Source organism: Sardina pilchardus, chromosome 17 (assembly GCF_963854185.1).
Source record: "Sardina pilchardus chromosome 17, fSarPil1.1, whole genome shotgun sequence".
In the NCBI taxonomy this organism is placed as follows: domain Eukaryota; kingdom Metazoa; phylum Chordata; class Actinopteri; order Clupeiformes; family Clupeidae; genus Sardina; species Sardina pilchardus.
This window is the reverse complement of record NC_085010.1, coordinates 16,840,376-16,856,242: the sequence shown is the minus strand read 5'-3', so window position 1 is coordinate 16,856,242 and position 15,867 is coordinate 16,840,376. Positions and strand designations below refer to the sequence as shown.

Genomic DNA, 15,867 nt, shown 5'->3' with positions numbered 1-15,867 from the left:
TGTTAAACTGTCAAGCGAAGAGGCCATTTTAATATGTGATTACTGTAAATCTCTCAATAAGACCCCGCCCCTCACTTCTATGTTACCATGGCAAAGGCAGTAGACGTCACGAGGAAAAGACACACTGTATATAAGAATTGGGACCTTGTGACGGCCAGGGAACTTGGATGCGTGTCCGGGTGATGTGACGCGTGTGGCCAGGACGCATCCAGGGTTTTTAAAAACTTCATTTTTTTATCTGATTTTAATTGACGGTCCAGGAGACAGTAATCGGCACATTTGTGAAGTCTTGTACAGATTTTTGTATTTCAAAATGGGACGCGGAGTAAGTATTTCCTTATTTTCTCAACCTAAGCCTTTTTATTGAAAACGTGCTTTTACCCATTATTATATGACTTTAAATGCTGGATGCGTTGCAGGCCTAGTTCTGACGCTTACAGGTGGTCATTAAAGAAGGAAGAGAAGGAATGGGCGATTTCAAACTCATATGTTAGCCTCAGATAAATGAATAGACAAAACTCTCAAAATGCCTGCTATGTTTGAAGACTTCCGCAATCCCCCTTGTGAAAGTGGCATTCATTGGGGCATGCTATGTGAGCATAGCGGGTTAGCCACTGTTTTGTTGTTTTATGTTGATGTGATATTTCTTCATGTAAAGGGGTGAATAGGACAACCAAAATATAAGCATTGCATATCAAGGGTATGAGTGAAGTTTTTGACAGCCCTCTCAAGACTAGTTTAATGTCAGAAAATTCAGAAGAGGAATGACAAAAAGTAGCCCAAAGATTGCTCAACTGAAGCATGCGTGGAAACTTCCTCTGACATGGCTCGACCTCACCGTGGCGTGTTCTTTCTTTTTCTGAGATGGAAAACGCTGAACTGATCCTGCAACCAAGGATAACAAGTAGGCAAGTCTATGCAGGGTAGATGCGCGGTCGTCTTGAGTTGAATTGTGGAATCCGATGTAGAATATCCAGAAGCTGTCGCCTATACTGTATCAATGGAAAGTTAATGCAACATGTTTCTAAGCGTTCTTAGCGGAAATGGATTGATACAAAATTGCGTTATGATGGGATGAGATGATGGGCTCGAAGTAAGTGTTACAAAATATCTTACACGGTTAGTGAAATGTTTTAAGAACTTAGGAGAGGGAAGTTAGGTTAAAAAAATGTGAAAATGTTTCTTATGACGTCGTAAAATTCATGAAGTTGGTCTCATGGCGCCCTTACTTCAGGACTAGCCTGATGCCGCAATGAAACGGAAGGTGATGCGTTTTAAACGGTATTTTTGAGGTGGGTGGTGGTCTGTAACAGATGCGGTGTAAATACACGTCTGGTTTAAGATTATTACAGAATACTGATAGCTAAGTAATATTTTATAATACTGTTCGTAATGCCGTTATTTGAAATAGTTACAGTCCGGTTGCATATCGGTGCATTCATCTTTTTCAGGTGATGAAGAATGTGCCGCCAATTTCAAGACAAATACATCGCAGTATGTTGTGTGTGCGTTTATGGCGACTTTACCTCAGAGGAATGACATTTACTCTATCTCCAAACAAATGAAAAGATTTCGATTAATCCGAGTCCATTCACTTGGATTTGGGCAAAAGGACAGATACACTGTCAGAGTGAAGAGAATGTGTGTGCCCTTTGAGCTGCATTTGTCAGGTATCCAACTGTAGACAGACACCACTCCCTCTTCCTAATAGTAACAGTGCACTGGAGTTGAAATGATGCTGGGTAGGTTAGAGGTCTAGAGAGGAGGTGTTCATGTAGGCTATGGAATGCAGTAGTTCACCCCTTTTTTTGACTCCCAGTGCAGCTTTGTTTAGTTGATGTTTTGATCAGAGGGGATACGGTGAGCACAAGAGGGCATTTTCCACCAGCTGTGTGCCTTTCGCCAGACTGATTTCGTCATAGCTGTATGTATGTCAAATTTGACACACAGGGTTTCTTGTCCTCCGCAATCTCCAAGTGAATATCATCTAAAATGGGCGTTACTTATGGAACAGTATGTTGTGAACAGTAAAGTTCCAGCCCTGGGGGTACTACTTGGATGAGGTGTCTGATTCCAGCACGCGTCAGATCCATTCAACTTTTATCAGGTGTCGGCCCCAGCTGGCTATTCTCACCCCGCCCTCTCTGCCTCCCAACCCCCACCCCCTCCATCCCAGAAGGGTGCATGCCTGTCTGAGACCGTCGCTGCTCTCCCAAGGACTTAACATTCTTTCCGCTCAACAGTCACTGTGCGTTAGCAAGCCCTTTTGTCACCGACGATCGCATCTCCATGACTGGACACAGACACACGCGCACACACGCACACACGCACACACACACATTAAGTTTCCAGGCACTTTCTCCACACCCTTAACCCATCTCCCCCTGTGTGTTATGCTTCAGTGCCACGCCATCATCCATTCCCTAGCTGGTTTGAGGGCTCAGAATGGAGCCTAGGTTGAGTGCTGCTGTGTCTGTGTTCTCGCCACTTGTGCAAAGTAAACAAGCTTCCTCTCAAGCTAAATAACCTTTCCTCCACAACCTGTGGGGAAAAACTCCCAACTGTATGAGGTTACTGTCATGTTACAGTTATTTATGTTTGACAAGACCTGGGTTGTTGTAATGCCCCCCCCCCCCATTACAGGTTTACAGGTTAGCAGGTAACGAGTGTCAATGTTTTTTAATGAGCTCCTTCTGCAACAAAGGGAAAGAGGGAAAGTGAGGGGGTGGAACACGTGACTCCACCCATTGAGATATCCAGAGGTGTGGCTCTATCGCCCATGGCAACAGGGCAAAGTCCCAGAGAGGAAGAGGGGGGGGGGGGGGGGGGGGTGATATGGTTGAGTGAGTGCTTTTGTTTTTTGGCCCTCGCACAAGGAACAGGGTGAGAGTTAGAGAGGGTGAGCAACACATTCTTACCAGAGCGCATGGAGAAATATTGACTTGTAAGAAAGCCTGCCTAGTTCACTATCAGTGAATACATCCAAAGGTGGTGATCTGGTCGTAGCCTTTTTGTGACTGCTTTCCTTCCGTGTTTTTGAGGCACTGCACGTGGAAGGACGCTCAGCTCCGACATGCACATGTGTGCTCTTTCACTTTCAATAGCCCAATTCTCTCGCACTCTGACATAATACTCGGCTCTGTGCTGTGCTGAGCAGCGCCCCTCCTGATGTCATTTTCGTCCACAGACGAGCGACGAGGTGTGACTTGCCGGCGTTTATGTAGTGCACAAGCACGGCCTTCTTCTCGGTTGTTTTCTTTTTTTTTGTCTTCCCTCCCCTCGTTTTGGTAAAAGCGTAAGCAACAAAGGATCATTGTTTTGAGTAGTTACACCAAGGCGAAAAAACTTTGCGTATCCTTGAGAGCCGCCTGTGAAATTCCAGATTTTTTTTTTTTTGCCCTCTCTCTCTCTCTCACTCACTCACTCACTCTCTGTCTCTCTCTCTCTCTGTCTCTCTCTCTGTCTTCAGTGTGTGCCACTATAGCGGACGGCTGCACTTCGCGCTGTTGCTTTTCAGCATGCGCTGCCTTCTCCTTCTAATGGAAAGACTGCAGGGGGCCCTGTATGCCCCTAGGGGCCGAGATAGTCTGCGGAGTAGCCGATCAGCTGAACCGCTCCCCTCCTCCGTTTTCCACTAGTTTCGAGAGGAAACGGCTGGTGTTTAACGCTTGGTAAATGATGAACATTGAGCTCCTGCGGCTGCCTTCACACAAAAGCAGAAAAGAGATCCATACATTTGAAATAGGCAGCCGCTTGTTTTGTGATTTGGACATGGGGGGTTCGGGGTTGTTCGAGAGAGCTATAGCGAGAAGTGCTGATCGTCAAAATATCTACAAGTCTGAAATGTTTGAATAAAACATGAGGCAGGGCTTTAAGTGGATGTTTATCTGTTGCTTTCAGTCAGGGCGGTGGCTTTGCTGCCTTTCCACATGTGCGGCATAGCAGCCCACAGAACAAGATCAGTGTCTGGATGATGGCAATACAGCACTGTGACTTGTGGCACTGTGACACGGCAGGTTGAGCTATGAGCGTGCAAAATAAATTTCCAGGATTAAAGTGTCAGCGTCTAGACACAAGGGACAAGTATGAGATGAGATTCTGGAGTGGCTGTCAATGGTTTTACTTTAAGTATCGAATCCACATCCACCTTTCCATAAAGCCTGTAATCATTCTCCTTCCAGAAAATTAACTCCTTCAACAGATACTGTATTTTGTATTGCTTATGCAACATTTTCAATCAATTATTGGGAGAACCAATCAACTTGAGCTGATGGACAATGTTTTTTTTTTTACTTGATTTGCATCATATTCTATGTGTAGAACAATTCCATGTGTTAATCAATTTTCAAGGTAAGTTGGACATGGTATTAAAATACTTTTAAACTGGATAGTTTCAGACTTGTGTAGCACCATCACCAACATCATTTGATTATATAATGTGAGAAGTCAAGAGTGTGACCTTTGAAGAGCAACTTGCATTGGAAACCCCTATAAAGCATGTAGATACAGACGATGAAGAAACTAGATTCTCAGAAAGAACAAATATGATAACTATGCCAGAAACAACATACTGTAAGAAAATATTGGAATGTTCACAAGATTTCTCGACAATTGGGCAGCATGAAAAATAGTTTGACGGCCCATGTTTTCTCTGTCGCAACCTTCTGGTGGAAAGGTTCATGAGCGGTGAAGGCTACAGCTTCAGAAAAGATGTTGGGAATGAAAGAAACACATGTAACACCACTTAATAGCGGCATAAGGGGCAGTATAGCGAGCTTCTGCCACATTAACTACAAGCACAAGTGTTGTTTGCAGTAGCCTACAAGTAGCTAGGCATAACATAACCGCAGCCTATTTATTATTACATGGCATGCATATGCGTTCATGGTCAGTAAACAAACACTCACGTTCTAACACATTTACAGAATGAAATTAACAACTGATGTAAACACCATTTTCGCAATATTGTGTTATCCTTAATATGGTCAATATTAATGTCCATGTAAATGTTTTGTGATAGATGAGGCGGTGAAGTCTGCTCTATTTAGGCTACCTGCTCAAAACACACCCAAGCATGAAAAACCTTTGCTTTTCTTGTTAGGAAAATGGTGGACGTGATGTCCTGACAGGCTGGAATTAGTGTGACCACCACAAACACAATGATTAACCATTATGACTTTCCCAAAAATCTATTAACTCCATCTCCCACCATTGCTCAGACTAGTATCTACGCCCATAATGACAGCAGAGCTTAAGTGGCAAATTAAGACCTAATAATTACCTTCTCCTACGTAATATGACACGTGTGGGCCGGAGAGGCATATTTAGGAGCCTGTTTAAAATAGATACGCTTTCTTTTGAATTACTGTCAGTAGGTTTTGTAAACGTTTTCAGTCAAGATGAAGTAAACATTCAGTTTTGAAATGAACCTGCAAGTTGCTCTTTAAGTTCTGCTCATTTAAGTTATACAACACCCACAAGCTATCTCTCTCTCTCTCTCTCTCTCTCTCTCTCTCTCTCTCTCTCTCTCTCTCTCTCTCTCTCTCTCTCTCTCTCTCTCTCTCTCTCTCTCTCTCTCTCTCTCTCATTCATATATATATATATATTACATGTTGGTTAAATTCTCTGTAAAAAGCAATCCTTCAGATGTAAAGTGGTGATGTGGTGACTTCTCAAATCCAGTCTATGTTTGGATGGGCAGAAAAAAAACAATCAGCCATCATAAAGAGCTTAACGTTAGTCCATACATCATGTTTATCTGGGGGCATAATGGTACAAAGTGCCACACATTTTGCCACAAACTGATCGGTTCTGTCCAAGTTAGCATTTGTATTTGCAAACAATACAACATTGTCACAAAGCAGCTTTACTGAAAACCGGAACCAAGGCAGACAAGAGGCCTAACATGATAATACAAGGGGAAAATCTGTTCCAGGGCTAAGCACTATGAATTTATTCTGCGGAATAACACCCACGGAGGTCAGCGATTTTCTTGAAGCTAAATGTTCTCTATTCTGGTGTGTCACAGGAAGGACGGGAGCAATATGAGCTCGCTGCTACTTCAGAGCAGGGAAGCAAGAAGGCCAAGGCCAAGAAGGAGAAAGAAAAGGACATGGATGAGCTGAAGAAAGAGGTGGACCTGGTAAGCCAACTTTATCTCTCCTTGTGGAAAAAAAGGCCTGTGCTGATGTGTAACTTTATAATTTACAACCCAAATGGGCCTTTTCCTCTGATATCTCCTCCTGTCCTTTACTCCTTCAGGATGATCACAAGCTAACACTTGATGAACTCAACCGCAAATATGCCACTGACTTGACCAGGGTGAGTTGCTGAGGATCCTGGCTGAATCTTAATCATGTTAAACACGGTGGTCCACACAAAACATCCACACAAAACAACACATAGCCTCATGTTTTGTTGTGTTGTATCACATATGCTATGGGAGCCTTGCCTGTTGTTTGCTGGTTGCTGAACTTGGCAAAAGTTCCTGAATGGCTCCATGTTGAATTTGCAGGGTCTGACTTCCACTCGTGCAAAGGAGATCCTTGCTCGTGATGGTCTTAATGCTCTGACTCCACCGCCCACCACCCCAGAGTGGGTGAAGTTCTGCAAGCAGCTCTTTGGTGGGTTCTCCACTCTGCTGTGGATTGGAGCCATCCTCTGCTTCCTGGCCTACGGTATTCAGGCTGCCTCAGAAGATGAACCAGCAAATGATAACGTAAGGATAATTCTTTATGTATAGGAAGGCCTCAGATCCATTGGGAAAATGTATTTCTCTAGCAGGTAACTTCACCTAACTTAACCTTGTTCTTTTTCTGCTTCCCCGTGCAGTTGTACTTGGGTGTTGTGCTGTCTGCTGTTGTGATCATCACTGGATGCTTCTCCTACTACCAGGAGGCTAAGAGCTCAAAGATCATGGACTCCTTCAAGAACCTAGTTCCTCAGGTACCCCCAGGTCATAATATTTTATGAGGTGTATTATTATTATTATTTATTTATTTCTTTTTGCATACTTTTGTATACATGTCTTGAAACGTCTGAATTTATATATTTTTGACTGACCCTGTAGCAAGCCCTTGTTGTACGTGATGGTGAGAAGATGAGCATCAATGCTGAGGAGGTGGTGGTTGGAGATCTGGTGGAGGTGAAAGGTGGAGACAGAATCCCTGCTGACCTGCGTATCATTTCCGCTCATGGCTGCAAGGTGGATATTCTAGAGTGTATTCTGTCTGTGTGCATGCCATTTTCAGCATAGACAGCATTATCTTTTCTGTTTTATTCAATCTCGTTGTGTTCTGTTCAGGTGGACAACTCCTCCCTGACAGGAGAATCTGAGCCTCAGACACGCACACCTGACTTCTCCAATGATAACCCCCTGGAAACTAGGAACATTGCTTTCTTCTCCACCAATTGTGTTGAAGGTATATTTTGTTTTATATATTTTAGCAACCAATTTAACATACAAAACATAACAAACCATGCGTTTTGTAACCATTTCTCCCATCTTTCAACCCAAGAAGTGAAGTTTACATACTGTGCAGGAACATTATCATATTGACTGTCATATTTGACTTTTTTTTATTATTATTTTTATGTCAGGTACTGCTAGGGGTATTGTCATCAACACTGGTGATCGCACAGTCATGGGTCGTATTGCCACCCTGGCTTCTGGCCTTGAAGTTGGCCGCACACCCATCTCCATTGAAATTGAGCACTTCATCCACATCATCACTGGCGTGGCTGTCTTCCTGGGTGTCTCGTTCTTCATCCTCTCGCTCATCCTTGGATACACCTGGCTGGAGGCGGTCATCTTCCTCATCGGGATCATTGTTGCCAACGTGCCAGAAGGTCTCCTGGCTACAGTCACTGTAAGTACACCGAGGCTGGAGTTCAGCGTCATTTTTTCATGTTGTTAATTCAATACTCCTGTCAGCATACCATCTATCTCAGATTAATTTTGAGGTAAATGTTGTGCAGCTGGTTCCTTTTACTGAACTTTGGCACCACAATTCCAATTTCAGGTGTGTCTCACCTTGACTGCCAAGCGCATGGCCAAGAAGAACTGCCTGGTGAAGAACCTGGAAGCTGTGGAGACTCTGGGCTCTACCTCCACCATCTGTTCTGACAAGACCGGAACTCTGACCCAGAACCGCATGACTGTGGCCCACATGTGGTTTGACAACCAGATCCATGAAGCCGACACCACGGAAAACCAGACTGGAACCTCTTTTGACCGCACATCTGCCACCTGGACTGACTTGGCACGTGTGGCCGGCCTCTGCAATCGCGCTGTCTTCCTGGCCGATCAGGAGAATGTCCCCATTCTCAAGGTGACTAGCAGTAGATTGCAATGTGGAAATCCCCCCCCCTCTGACATCTTGTTTTTGCAATAAAGTCCAGTGGTTGTACATTGAGCCTCTCCCTCTCCTGAAAATGAAAGGGTAGAATTAGTCTGCTACCATAATGAAAGCCCTGGAGAGTTTTTTTCTGGCACATCACTACAACCCATACTGACCAGTTTAAAAAATCTTGTAAAGTTGCCCTGGCTATTTAGCGTATAATTGAGCTGTTTGTCTTCAGTGTTGTTTACCCCCGCATAGGGCTTGTTATTCTCTCCATGTTCTGCTCCGACTCCCTCTGACTACCCTAGGGAATCATCAAGCGTCATTTTCCTCCCTAGAGCCAGTATGATCTAGCTGTAAACAAGCCCTACTTCCTCCATTTCACTAAATGAAATTCTACATACCCTCTGTGGTATCTTACACACCTCCACCCCCACTCCCCTGTATCATGCTTATTTGTGAGGCATGGTGGCATCACAGCTTGCTTTAACAACTCTCTCTCCCTCACAAGTTGGTGACAACCGCTAAAGGGAATATCATGTAGATCTGTGGGGGCAGAAACTTAAGTGCAGCTTTTGGTTCCTCACAATAACGTGTGTGTGTGTGTGCGTGTGTGTCTTTTTTACATTTTTAGCGAGATGTTGCTGGAGATGCCTCTGAGTCTGCCTTGCTGAAGTGCATTGAACTGTGTTGTGGCTCTGTGAAGGAGATGAGGGAGAAGAACCAGAAGATTGCTGAGATCCCCTTCAATTCCACCAACAAATACCAGGTACTTGGAACACTTGGCTAAAACCCTCCACCTACTTTAGCAGTGCAAACATCATTGTCCATGTCCATGAGTCATTGCACTGCTAAAAGCATTGTGGCTTTGTGTTTTCCTGGTAGCTCTCCATTCACCAGAACCCCAGTGGCGCGACCAAGCACCTGCTGGTGATGAAGGGAGCCCCAGAGAGGATCCTGGACCGCTGCTCATCCATCATGATCCAGGGCAACGAGCAGCCGCTGGATGAAGAGCTGAAGGAAGCCTTCCAGAATGCCTACCTGGAGCTGGGCGGTCTGGGCGAAAGAGTGCTCGGTATGGTTCTGCGCCCCTTGAAGTTAATCAAACTGCTTGGTTGTTGTGAAAGACAACTGCCTTCGTGGCTGGCCAGTTTCCGCTGTATTTTTGTTTTTCCAGAGACTTGACTGTATAGCCACCCATACTCATCATCGGTAGCAATGGTTTGGTTTACACAAATTTGATTTGATTTTTTTTTTTTTACATTTAATTTCGACCTTTTAGGCTTCTGCCATTTCAACCTGCCTGATGACCAGTTCCCTGAGGATTTCACCTTTGACTGTGAGGAGGTGAACTTCCCCACCGAGAATCTGTGCTTCATTGGCCTCATGTCTATGATTGACCCTCCTCGTGCTGCTGTGCCCGATGCTGTTGGCAAGTGCCGGAGTGCTGGAATCAAGGTATGATATTGCAGAACGCCTGTTTAATATGTACAAGTCTACTGTACATGTTTGTTCATTCATGTGAGACACTGTATGAGGATTGAGAACAAAGCTTGATTGCCTTTTTTGCCTATTGTTTTAATTCCAGGCCATGAAAGTCATGTTTAAGTCATTTGTCTGGTTTATTTTTTTTCCATTGTAGGTTATCATGGTGACTGGTGATCATCCCATCACTGCTAAGGCCATCGCCAAAGGTGTAGGCATCATTTCAGAGGGTAACGAGACCGTGGAAGATATTGCAGCTCGCCTGAACATTCCCATTACAGAAGTCAACCCAAGGTAGACCACATCACTCTTGTCAGTAGAGTGTAACCTTTTTAATAATCCATATATTAATAGTGGTAATGTCAGTGTTTATGAGGAGTTCAGGACAACAGTTAACACTGTTATCTCTCTTTTTCTTCAGAGATGCCAAGGCTTGTGTTGTCCATGGCTCTGAACTGAAGGACATGACGCCTGAATTTCTGGATGACATCCTGAAGTACCACACTGAGATTGTGTTTGCCAGAACCTCTCCACAGCAGAAACTCATCATTGTTGAGGGCTGCCAGCGACAGGTAATGCAAAATGATGGTCTTCACTAAGCTGATAATTCTCACAGATGGCATATTGCTTTTCTTTATGGTATTGCCCTTCACGAAGATCCATTTTGTTCTTTCGCTCTCCAGGGTGCCATTGTGGCTGTGACAGGTGATGGAGTCAATGACTCTCCTGCCCTGAAGAAGGCTGACATTGGTGTTGCTATGGGTATCGCCGGATCTGATGTCTCTAAGCAGGCTGCTGACATGATCCTTCTGGATGACAACTTTGCCTCCATCGTTACAGGAGTTGAGGAAGGTGAGGAATTCTCTCCAAGACTAGCCCTTACTCCATTGTTCTTGGCATTTGTATTTGCTTATGTGTGAAATGCTGTGATTCACCAATGTGTATGTCTTGCCAAATCAACAAGTGATTTTGCATGCTCGAATAGTATACCATGACTTGGGTAAAATGGCCAATCATCTAAAAATGTTTGTCTTTCAGGTCGTCTGATCTTCGACAACTTGAAGAAGTCCATCGCCTACACTCTGACCAGTAACATCCCTGAAATCACACCTTTCCTTTTCTTCATCATCGCCAACATCCCACTCCCTCTGGGCACAGTCACCATCCTCTGTATCGATCTCGGAACAGACATGGTAAAGAACACTGTTCTTTGTTTCTCTGTCATTTCATTGTTTTCAGACCTTCCAGCTATCGGTCCTCTCTGACAGTAATGGAGATCTCACCCATGTCTTTGTGAATTCCCAGGTTCCTGCTATCTCCCTGGCATACGAAATGGCTGAAAGCGACATCATGAAGAGACAGCCCAGAAACCCAAAGACAGACAAGCTGGTGAACGAGAGGCTTATCAGTATGGCCTATGGGCAGATCGGTGAGAACTCCGTTTCACTTGCTGTTGACTCAAGATGAAATGTGAAATGCTGTGTATTTCTGTATGGAGTACAGCCTTGTTATATAGTATCTCATGAAAGGAAAATGTGAGCTGAAGTTATATTCTAATAGTTCAATCAATGACATGGGATCAGGACATACATTTTCCTAAGATACAGTTAAAACTTTAAATACATATTTATTTGTTTTTGTTTGTTTAAAAAGATCCATTTAAAAGTCTGCCTGGTCAGATGTTAGCATTGCACATTTTTAAATGATTCTTCTTATTTGGGCTATGTACCAATGAATGCCTCTTTAGAAGCGACCATCTGCCAGTTAAGGATGGTCATACATTTACCATACGGTGTCCCTTGAGGACATATGGTATTAAATGGTTGTCTGATGTCATGCTTATCCTCTGGCCAAAGATTCATGTGCTGTGACTTCAGGGACTGATCTTCGCCATCTTTTGCATTTTTAAAAGGTATGATCCAGGCCCTGGCAGGATTCTTCACATATTTTGTAATTTTGGCTGAAAACGGGTTCCTGCCCTCCACACTACTCGGAATTCGAGTGAGGTGGGATGACAAGTTCACTAATGACCTGGAGGACAGTTATGGACAGCAGTGGGTAAGTGTCCAGTTTGTAGTGTACCACTACCAATGGCATAGCTCCACCAGTCTCTCTACAGTATATCAGTGCAAATGATGAAATGGTGAGAATAAATAATGATTATTGCAAAAATACTGTTATTGTTTAATATTCAGGTTATGGCCACATCACATTATAAACCTCAAAAGTCAATCCAGACAAATATTCTATGATAATTCTTTGAACAAATATGAGGCTATGACACGGATTTGTGTTTTCCGAGCTACTATATTATTTATAACCAATAATATTGTGGCTCATTTAATTTAATTGAACAGAGCACGGTTCCCATGGGTTATGGAATTTCTGGAATATCATTGAATTTTGGTCTATTCCAGACATGGAAATAATTTTGCTGTAGCAATTTAAAATTGACTTGCGTGGAAATATATTTGTATACATGTATTTTGGCATCGATGTATATCTGGTTCTTGGCGTACCAACTTAGCCAACCCTGACAGACCTAAATCCTATTGCATAGTAAGAGATAAAACAGAGTTAGCTCAGATTGAAATGGCCTCTAGCCTGGGATACTGTTTAGGCTAGAAGTTAACTCTGAACTTTTATTCTTTAGAAGTTTGCTTACACACTTAGAAAAAAAGGTGCTATGTAGAACCAAAAATGGTTCTATTGTATGCTTCATATATGGCACCCCTAAATGGTTCTTTAAATCATTTTGCATAGTGCATCAAAGGAACCCCTAAAGGTTCTTAAAAGCCTGCATGGTTCTACATAGCACTCCAAGAACCATTTTTTAAAGAGTGCATTGCTGTTTAGCACATCTAACTTTTATTGATGTTTCTGACATTTGAGACTTTTTTATGTGGTTCAACTTGAGTTATGTGTAAGTGTACAATTTCATTAGAACCTGTGGCAAATCTAATAGTCTATTTGAGTTCTCTGTTGCTTCGGGTCAGAAATTAAGCCCAAAGTGCAAAGTAAATTTGGCTCGTTAGTAGCAAAAAAAAAAAAAAATCACCAACATAGAGCCCATTTTATCTAGAAAACAGGCCGTCTGTGTTCAGCCTCCTGTATCCTCCCCTGACTTGCGTCACTTGTGTGCCACAGACCTATGAACAGAGGAAGATTGTGGAGTTCACCTGCCATACAGCCTTCTTCTCCAGTATTGTGGTCGTGCAATGGGCCGATTTGATCATCTGTAAGACCAGGAGAAACTCAGTCTTCCAACAGGGCATGAAGTAAGTAGGGCGTGACTAAACGGGCCCCGTGAAAGGTCTCATGAAAATGATAATGTGCTGCAAAAGGGAACAGTATTGAACTGACATCTTGTGTGTTCCTGCCTTCCCCAGAAATAAAATCCTCATCTTTGGCCTGTTTGAGGAGACAGCTTTGGCTGCCTTCTTGTCATACTGCCCAGGCATGGATGTCGCCCTCAGAATGTACCCACTCAAGTAAGTCTGGCCAAAATCTGCTCTTCTGAACAGAATCAACAAAAAAAAATGTCAAGCCATTTCTGAATTGCCAAATTCTTTGCAGTCTTCATCAAAGATGATATTTGTTGTGTTGTTTTACAAATCTCTTATTCTCATTTATCTCTCCCTTTTTTTAGACCAAACTGGTGGTTCTGCGCCTTCCCATATTCACTCCTTATCTTTATTTATGATGAAATCCGTAAACTTATCCTGCGACGCAGCCCAGGAGGTAAGGGGGAAAACTCCATCTATGTGTTCTTGTCATTGTGGTCTTTAAGGGTGCTGGTCACATAGTGGCAATTAACTGGGCTACCATGCAGTAGTCTTTAAAGTTGTGGGTTCAATTCCCAGCTTTCACTCTTGTGCCCTTGAGCAAGGCACTTAACCCTAGTTGCTCTGGGGAGAAGGACCCTTATATTATAACTGACCTATGTAAGTCAATTTGGATAAAATAATTAAGTTAATACATTTAAAATGTGTTTTCATTCATATATACTGTATAAACATCTTGATCCCTTTAACATTCATGATGAATGGTCGTTTGATCGGTGATTGCTGATCAGAAAGTGTGTTTTTTTACCATCTATATGGATTCTGATGTGACTCTGTCTGAAACCATTCTCCCCCCCCCCCCCCCCCCCTCATCTCTTCTTACAGGTTGGGTGGAAAGAGAGACCTACTACTAGAGTGCCCAGTCTGCATCATTCTGTTATGACTTTGCATGGTTGTCTTGCTGCTTGGAAAAAAATTACATTGGTATATTTGGATAGAATGCTCGATGCAAACACTGAAATCCTGAACCAAGACATTGTGTGCCTTGTTTCTGAAGTTGGACCAATTTTATACATGTTTTTAGAAGTGACAAAAATAAAACCCAGTCAGGTCTCTTATTTTGTGTCCTTTTTTGTTAGTTTATTTGTTTTGTCGTGTTATACTGCCTGTATGTTTGCTTTAGTTTTATTTATATTTATTGATGTTTTAATTATACCACACAAGCACTGTGCATGGATTGTATTAGGTGTATGCTAAACAGTAAATAATTGTATTATAATATCCAGAAAAATAACAAACAAGTAAATTTTTTACTTTTAAGTTGAAAGGGACCATGGGAATTTTGCTGATAACATCACAAAAGCATGTGGCGCTCGGTCTACTTTGTCTCTGCTTTTCCGCTCTGTAACTCGAATTGTTTTTTCTGTTTTTTCTGGACAAGCAGCAGAGTGAAGTTACAGCTGCAGTCGTGTTTTAGCTCTCGGAAAAGAGAGAGTGGGCATGCTCGGCAGGTTTGGAATGCCTAATCCTGCGTCGTTTATTCATTTGGAGTGAGGGAAGAAAGTATGGCAGAGCGCCCCTTCCCCCCCACCCCATTCCCTAGACCTCCCTGCTCCCACACGGTTCTCATACCATTTGCCCCCTACCTCTCAACCTCCCACCTTCCTCTGAACTGGGAGGGGGCATGGACCAACTCTCCAGGTCATACTGTGGCTAGAGCGATTGTGAAGTTGTCAGCACTACTCAATAATGTTAAGACTGTTATAAAAGTTTTCAAGTTGCTGTAAGTGTTTTGTTTTTGAAACCTCTGGTGCAATACTTCAGTTTTCCTTTATATATATATATATATATATATATATATATATATATATATAAAAAATGTCCATTGTGGCATGCCTTGACAAGTGCAAAGCAGTGACCTGGCTGAAACAGGCTTTGGCACTAACAGGCCTACAAAACCTGTAAATGAGTGTCTTTCAAAACCCCCTGTATTTAAAGTGAAAGCACATAAACCATTGCTGTAGCCCTAGTGTTCCTTCTCCTGAGAGGAGTTGACTCTTTTTGAATGTCACTCTTCAGCGGCCAAAAATAAATGAGTTGATATCTCTTCAGGACCAGCTGAAGCAACACATCCAAAGCTGGCCTCGGGGGGATAAACAAACAGTTGGATGCTCCCATATTGCATATCATGTTACTCCTTGGGACTTGTTGTCTTTAGCCCTTGTTCTTTGTAGGCCAGCAGGAGATGACCCCTCTTGGAAAAAATTTGGTTTTGTCCTCAGAAATGAATTCTCAAAGGTCCTGCTTAATGTCTCAAAGATTTGTTGGAAGAGATTTGTATTAGAAGGTTTCTTATCATCTTAAAGAATTTATCTCTGCGGACAAAACAAATAACCTGCCAAGGTTATACACATAGACTGCTTAGAACTTTTTCCTTAGAACTGTAAAAACTGATAACTGCTTAGATGCTGCAAGTCAGAAGGGGTCTGGAGAGGTTCTAATCTGGACTTCTGGTTCTAGAGAACCTTCTCCCAGTTGTCTGGATCATAGGAGCTAGTCTTTATTGTCCATTTGTACTCTTCTTACCTCTCTTGGGATACTTGTATAATCACTGGAGTGAGTTGTAAGCATTTAACACTGCCAAATGGTGTTGGAACTGTGTTTGTCAGACACTAGAAGGGGCCTGATATGTAGAAAGAAATATAGAAGGGACAGGGTAGCTTGGAAGAATCTTTCCTTTTCCCAAAAAGAAATGT

General features: G+C 42.9%; 1 protein-coding gene across 1 annotated transcript; it reads left to right on the top strand.

Moving 5' to 3' along the window:
- Positions 1-134: 134 nt before the first annotated feature.
- LOC134061746 (sodium/potassium-transporting ATPase subunit alpha-1-like) lies at positions 135-14,342 on the top strand. The gene is made up of 22 exons (XM_062517504.1): positions 135-325; positions 6,029-6,142; positions 6,262-6,321; positions 6,515-6,718; positions 6,832-6,945; positions 7,070-7,204; positions 7,304-7,421; positions 7,600-7,868; positions 8,022-8,330; positions 8,977-9,111; positions 9,228-9,417; positions 9,625-9,800; positions 9,985-10,121; positions 10,249-10,399; positions 10,511-10,679; positions 10,866-11,020; positions 11,133-11,256; positions 11,740-11,885; positions 12,975-13,105; positions 13,217-13,318; positions 13,477-13,568; positions 13,997-14,342. Exons 1-22 carry the CDS (start codon positions 314-316, stop codon positions 14,023-14,025), a joined length of 3,072 nt encoding a protein of 1,023 aa, XP_062373488.1. The 5' UTR covers positions 135-313; the 3' UTR covers positions 14,026-14,342.
- Positions 14,343-15,867: the final 1,525 nt, after the last annotated feature.

Excerpts from the sequence above, each read along its gene's own strand:
- LOC134061746 (XM_062517504.1), top strand. Across the intron at positions 7,205-7,303 it reads TTTCCGCTCATGGCTGCAAG|GTGGACAACTCCTCCCTGAC; the intron begins GTGGATATTCTA and ends TGTTCTGTTCAG. Across the intron at positions 13,569-13,996 it reads CCTGCGACGCAGCCCAGGAG|GTTGGGTGGAAAGAGAGACC; the intron begins GTAAGGGGGAAA and ends CTCTTCTTACAG.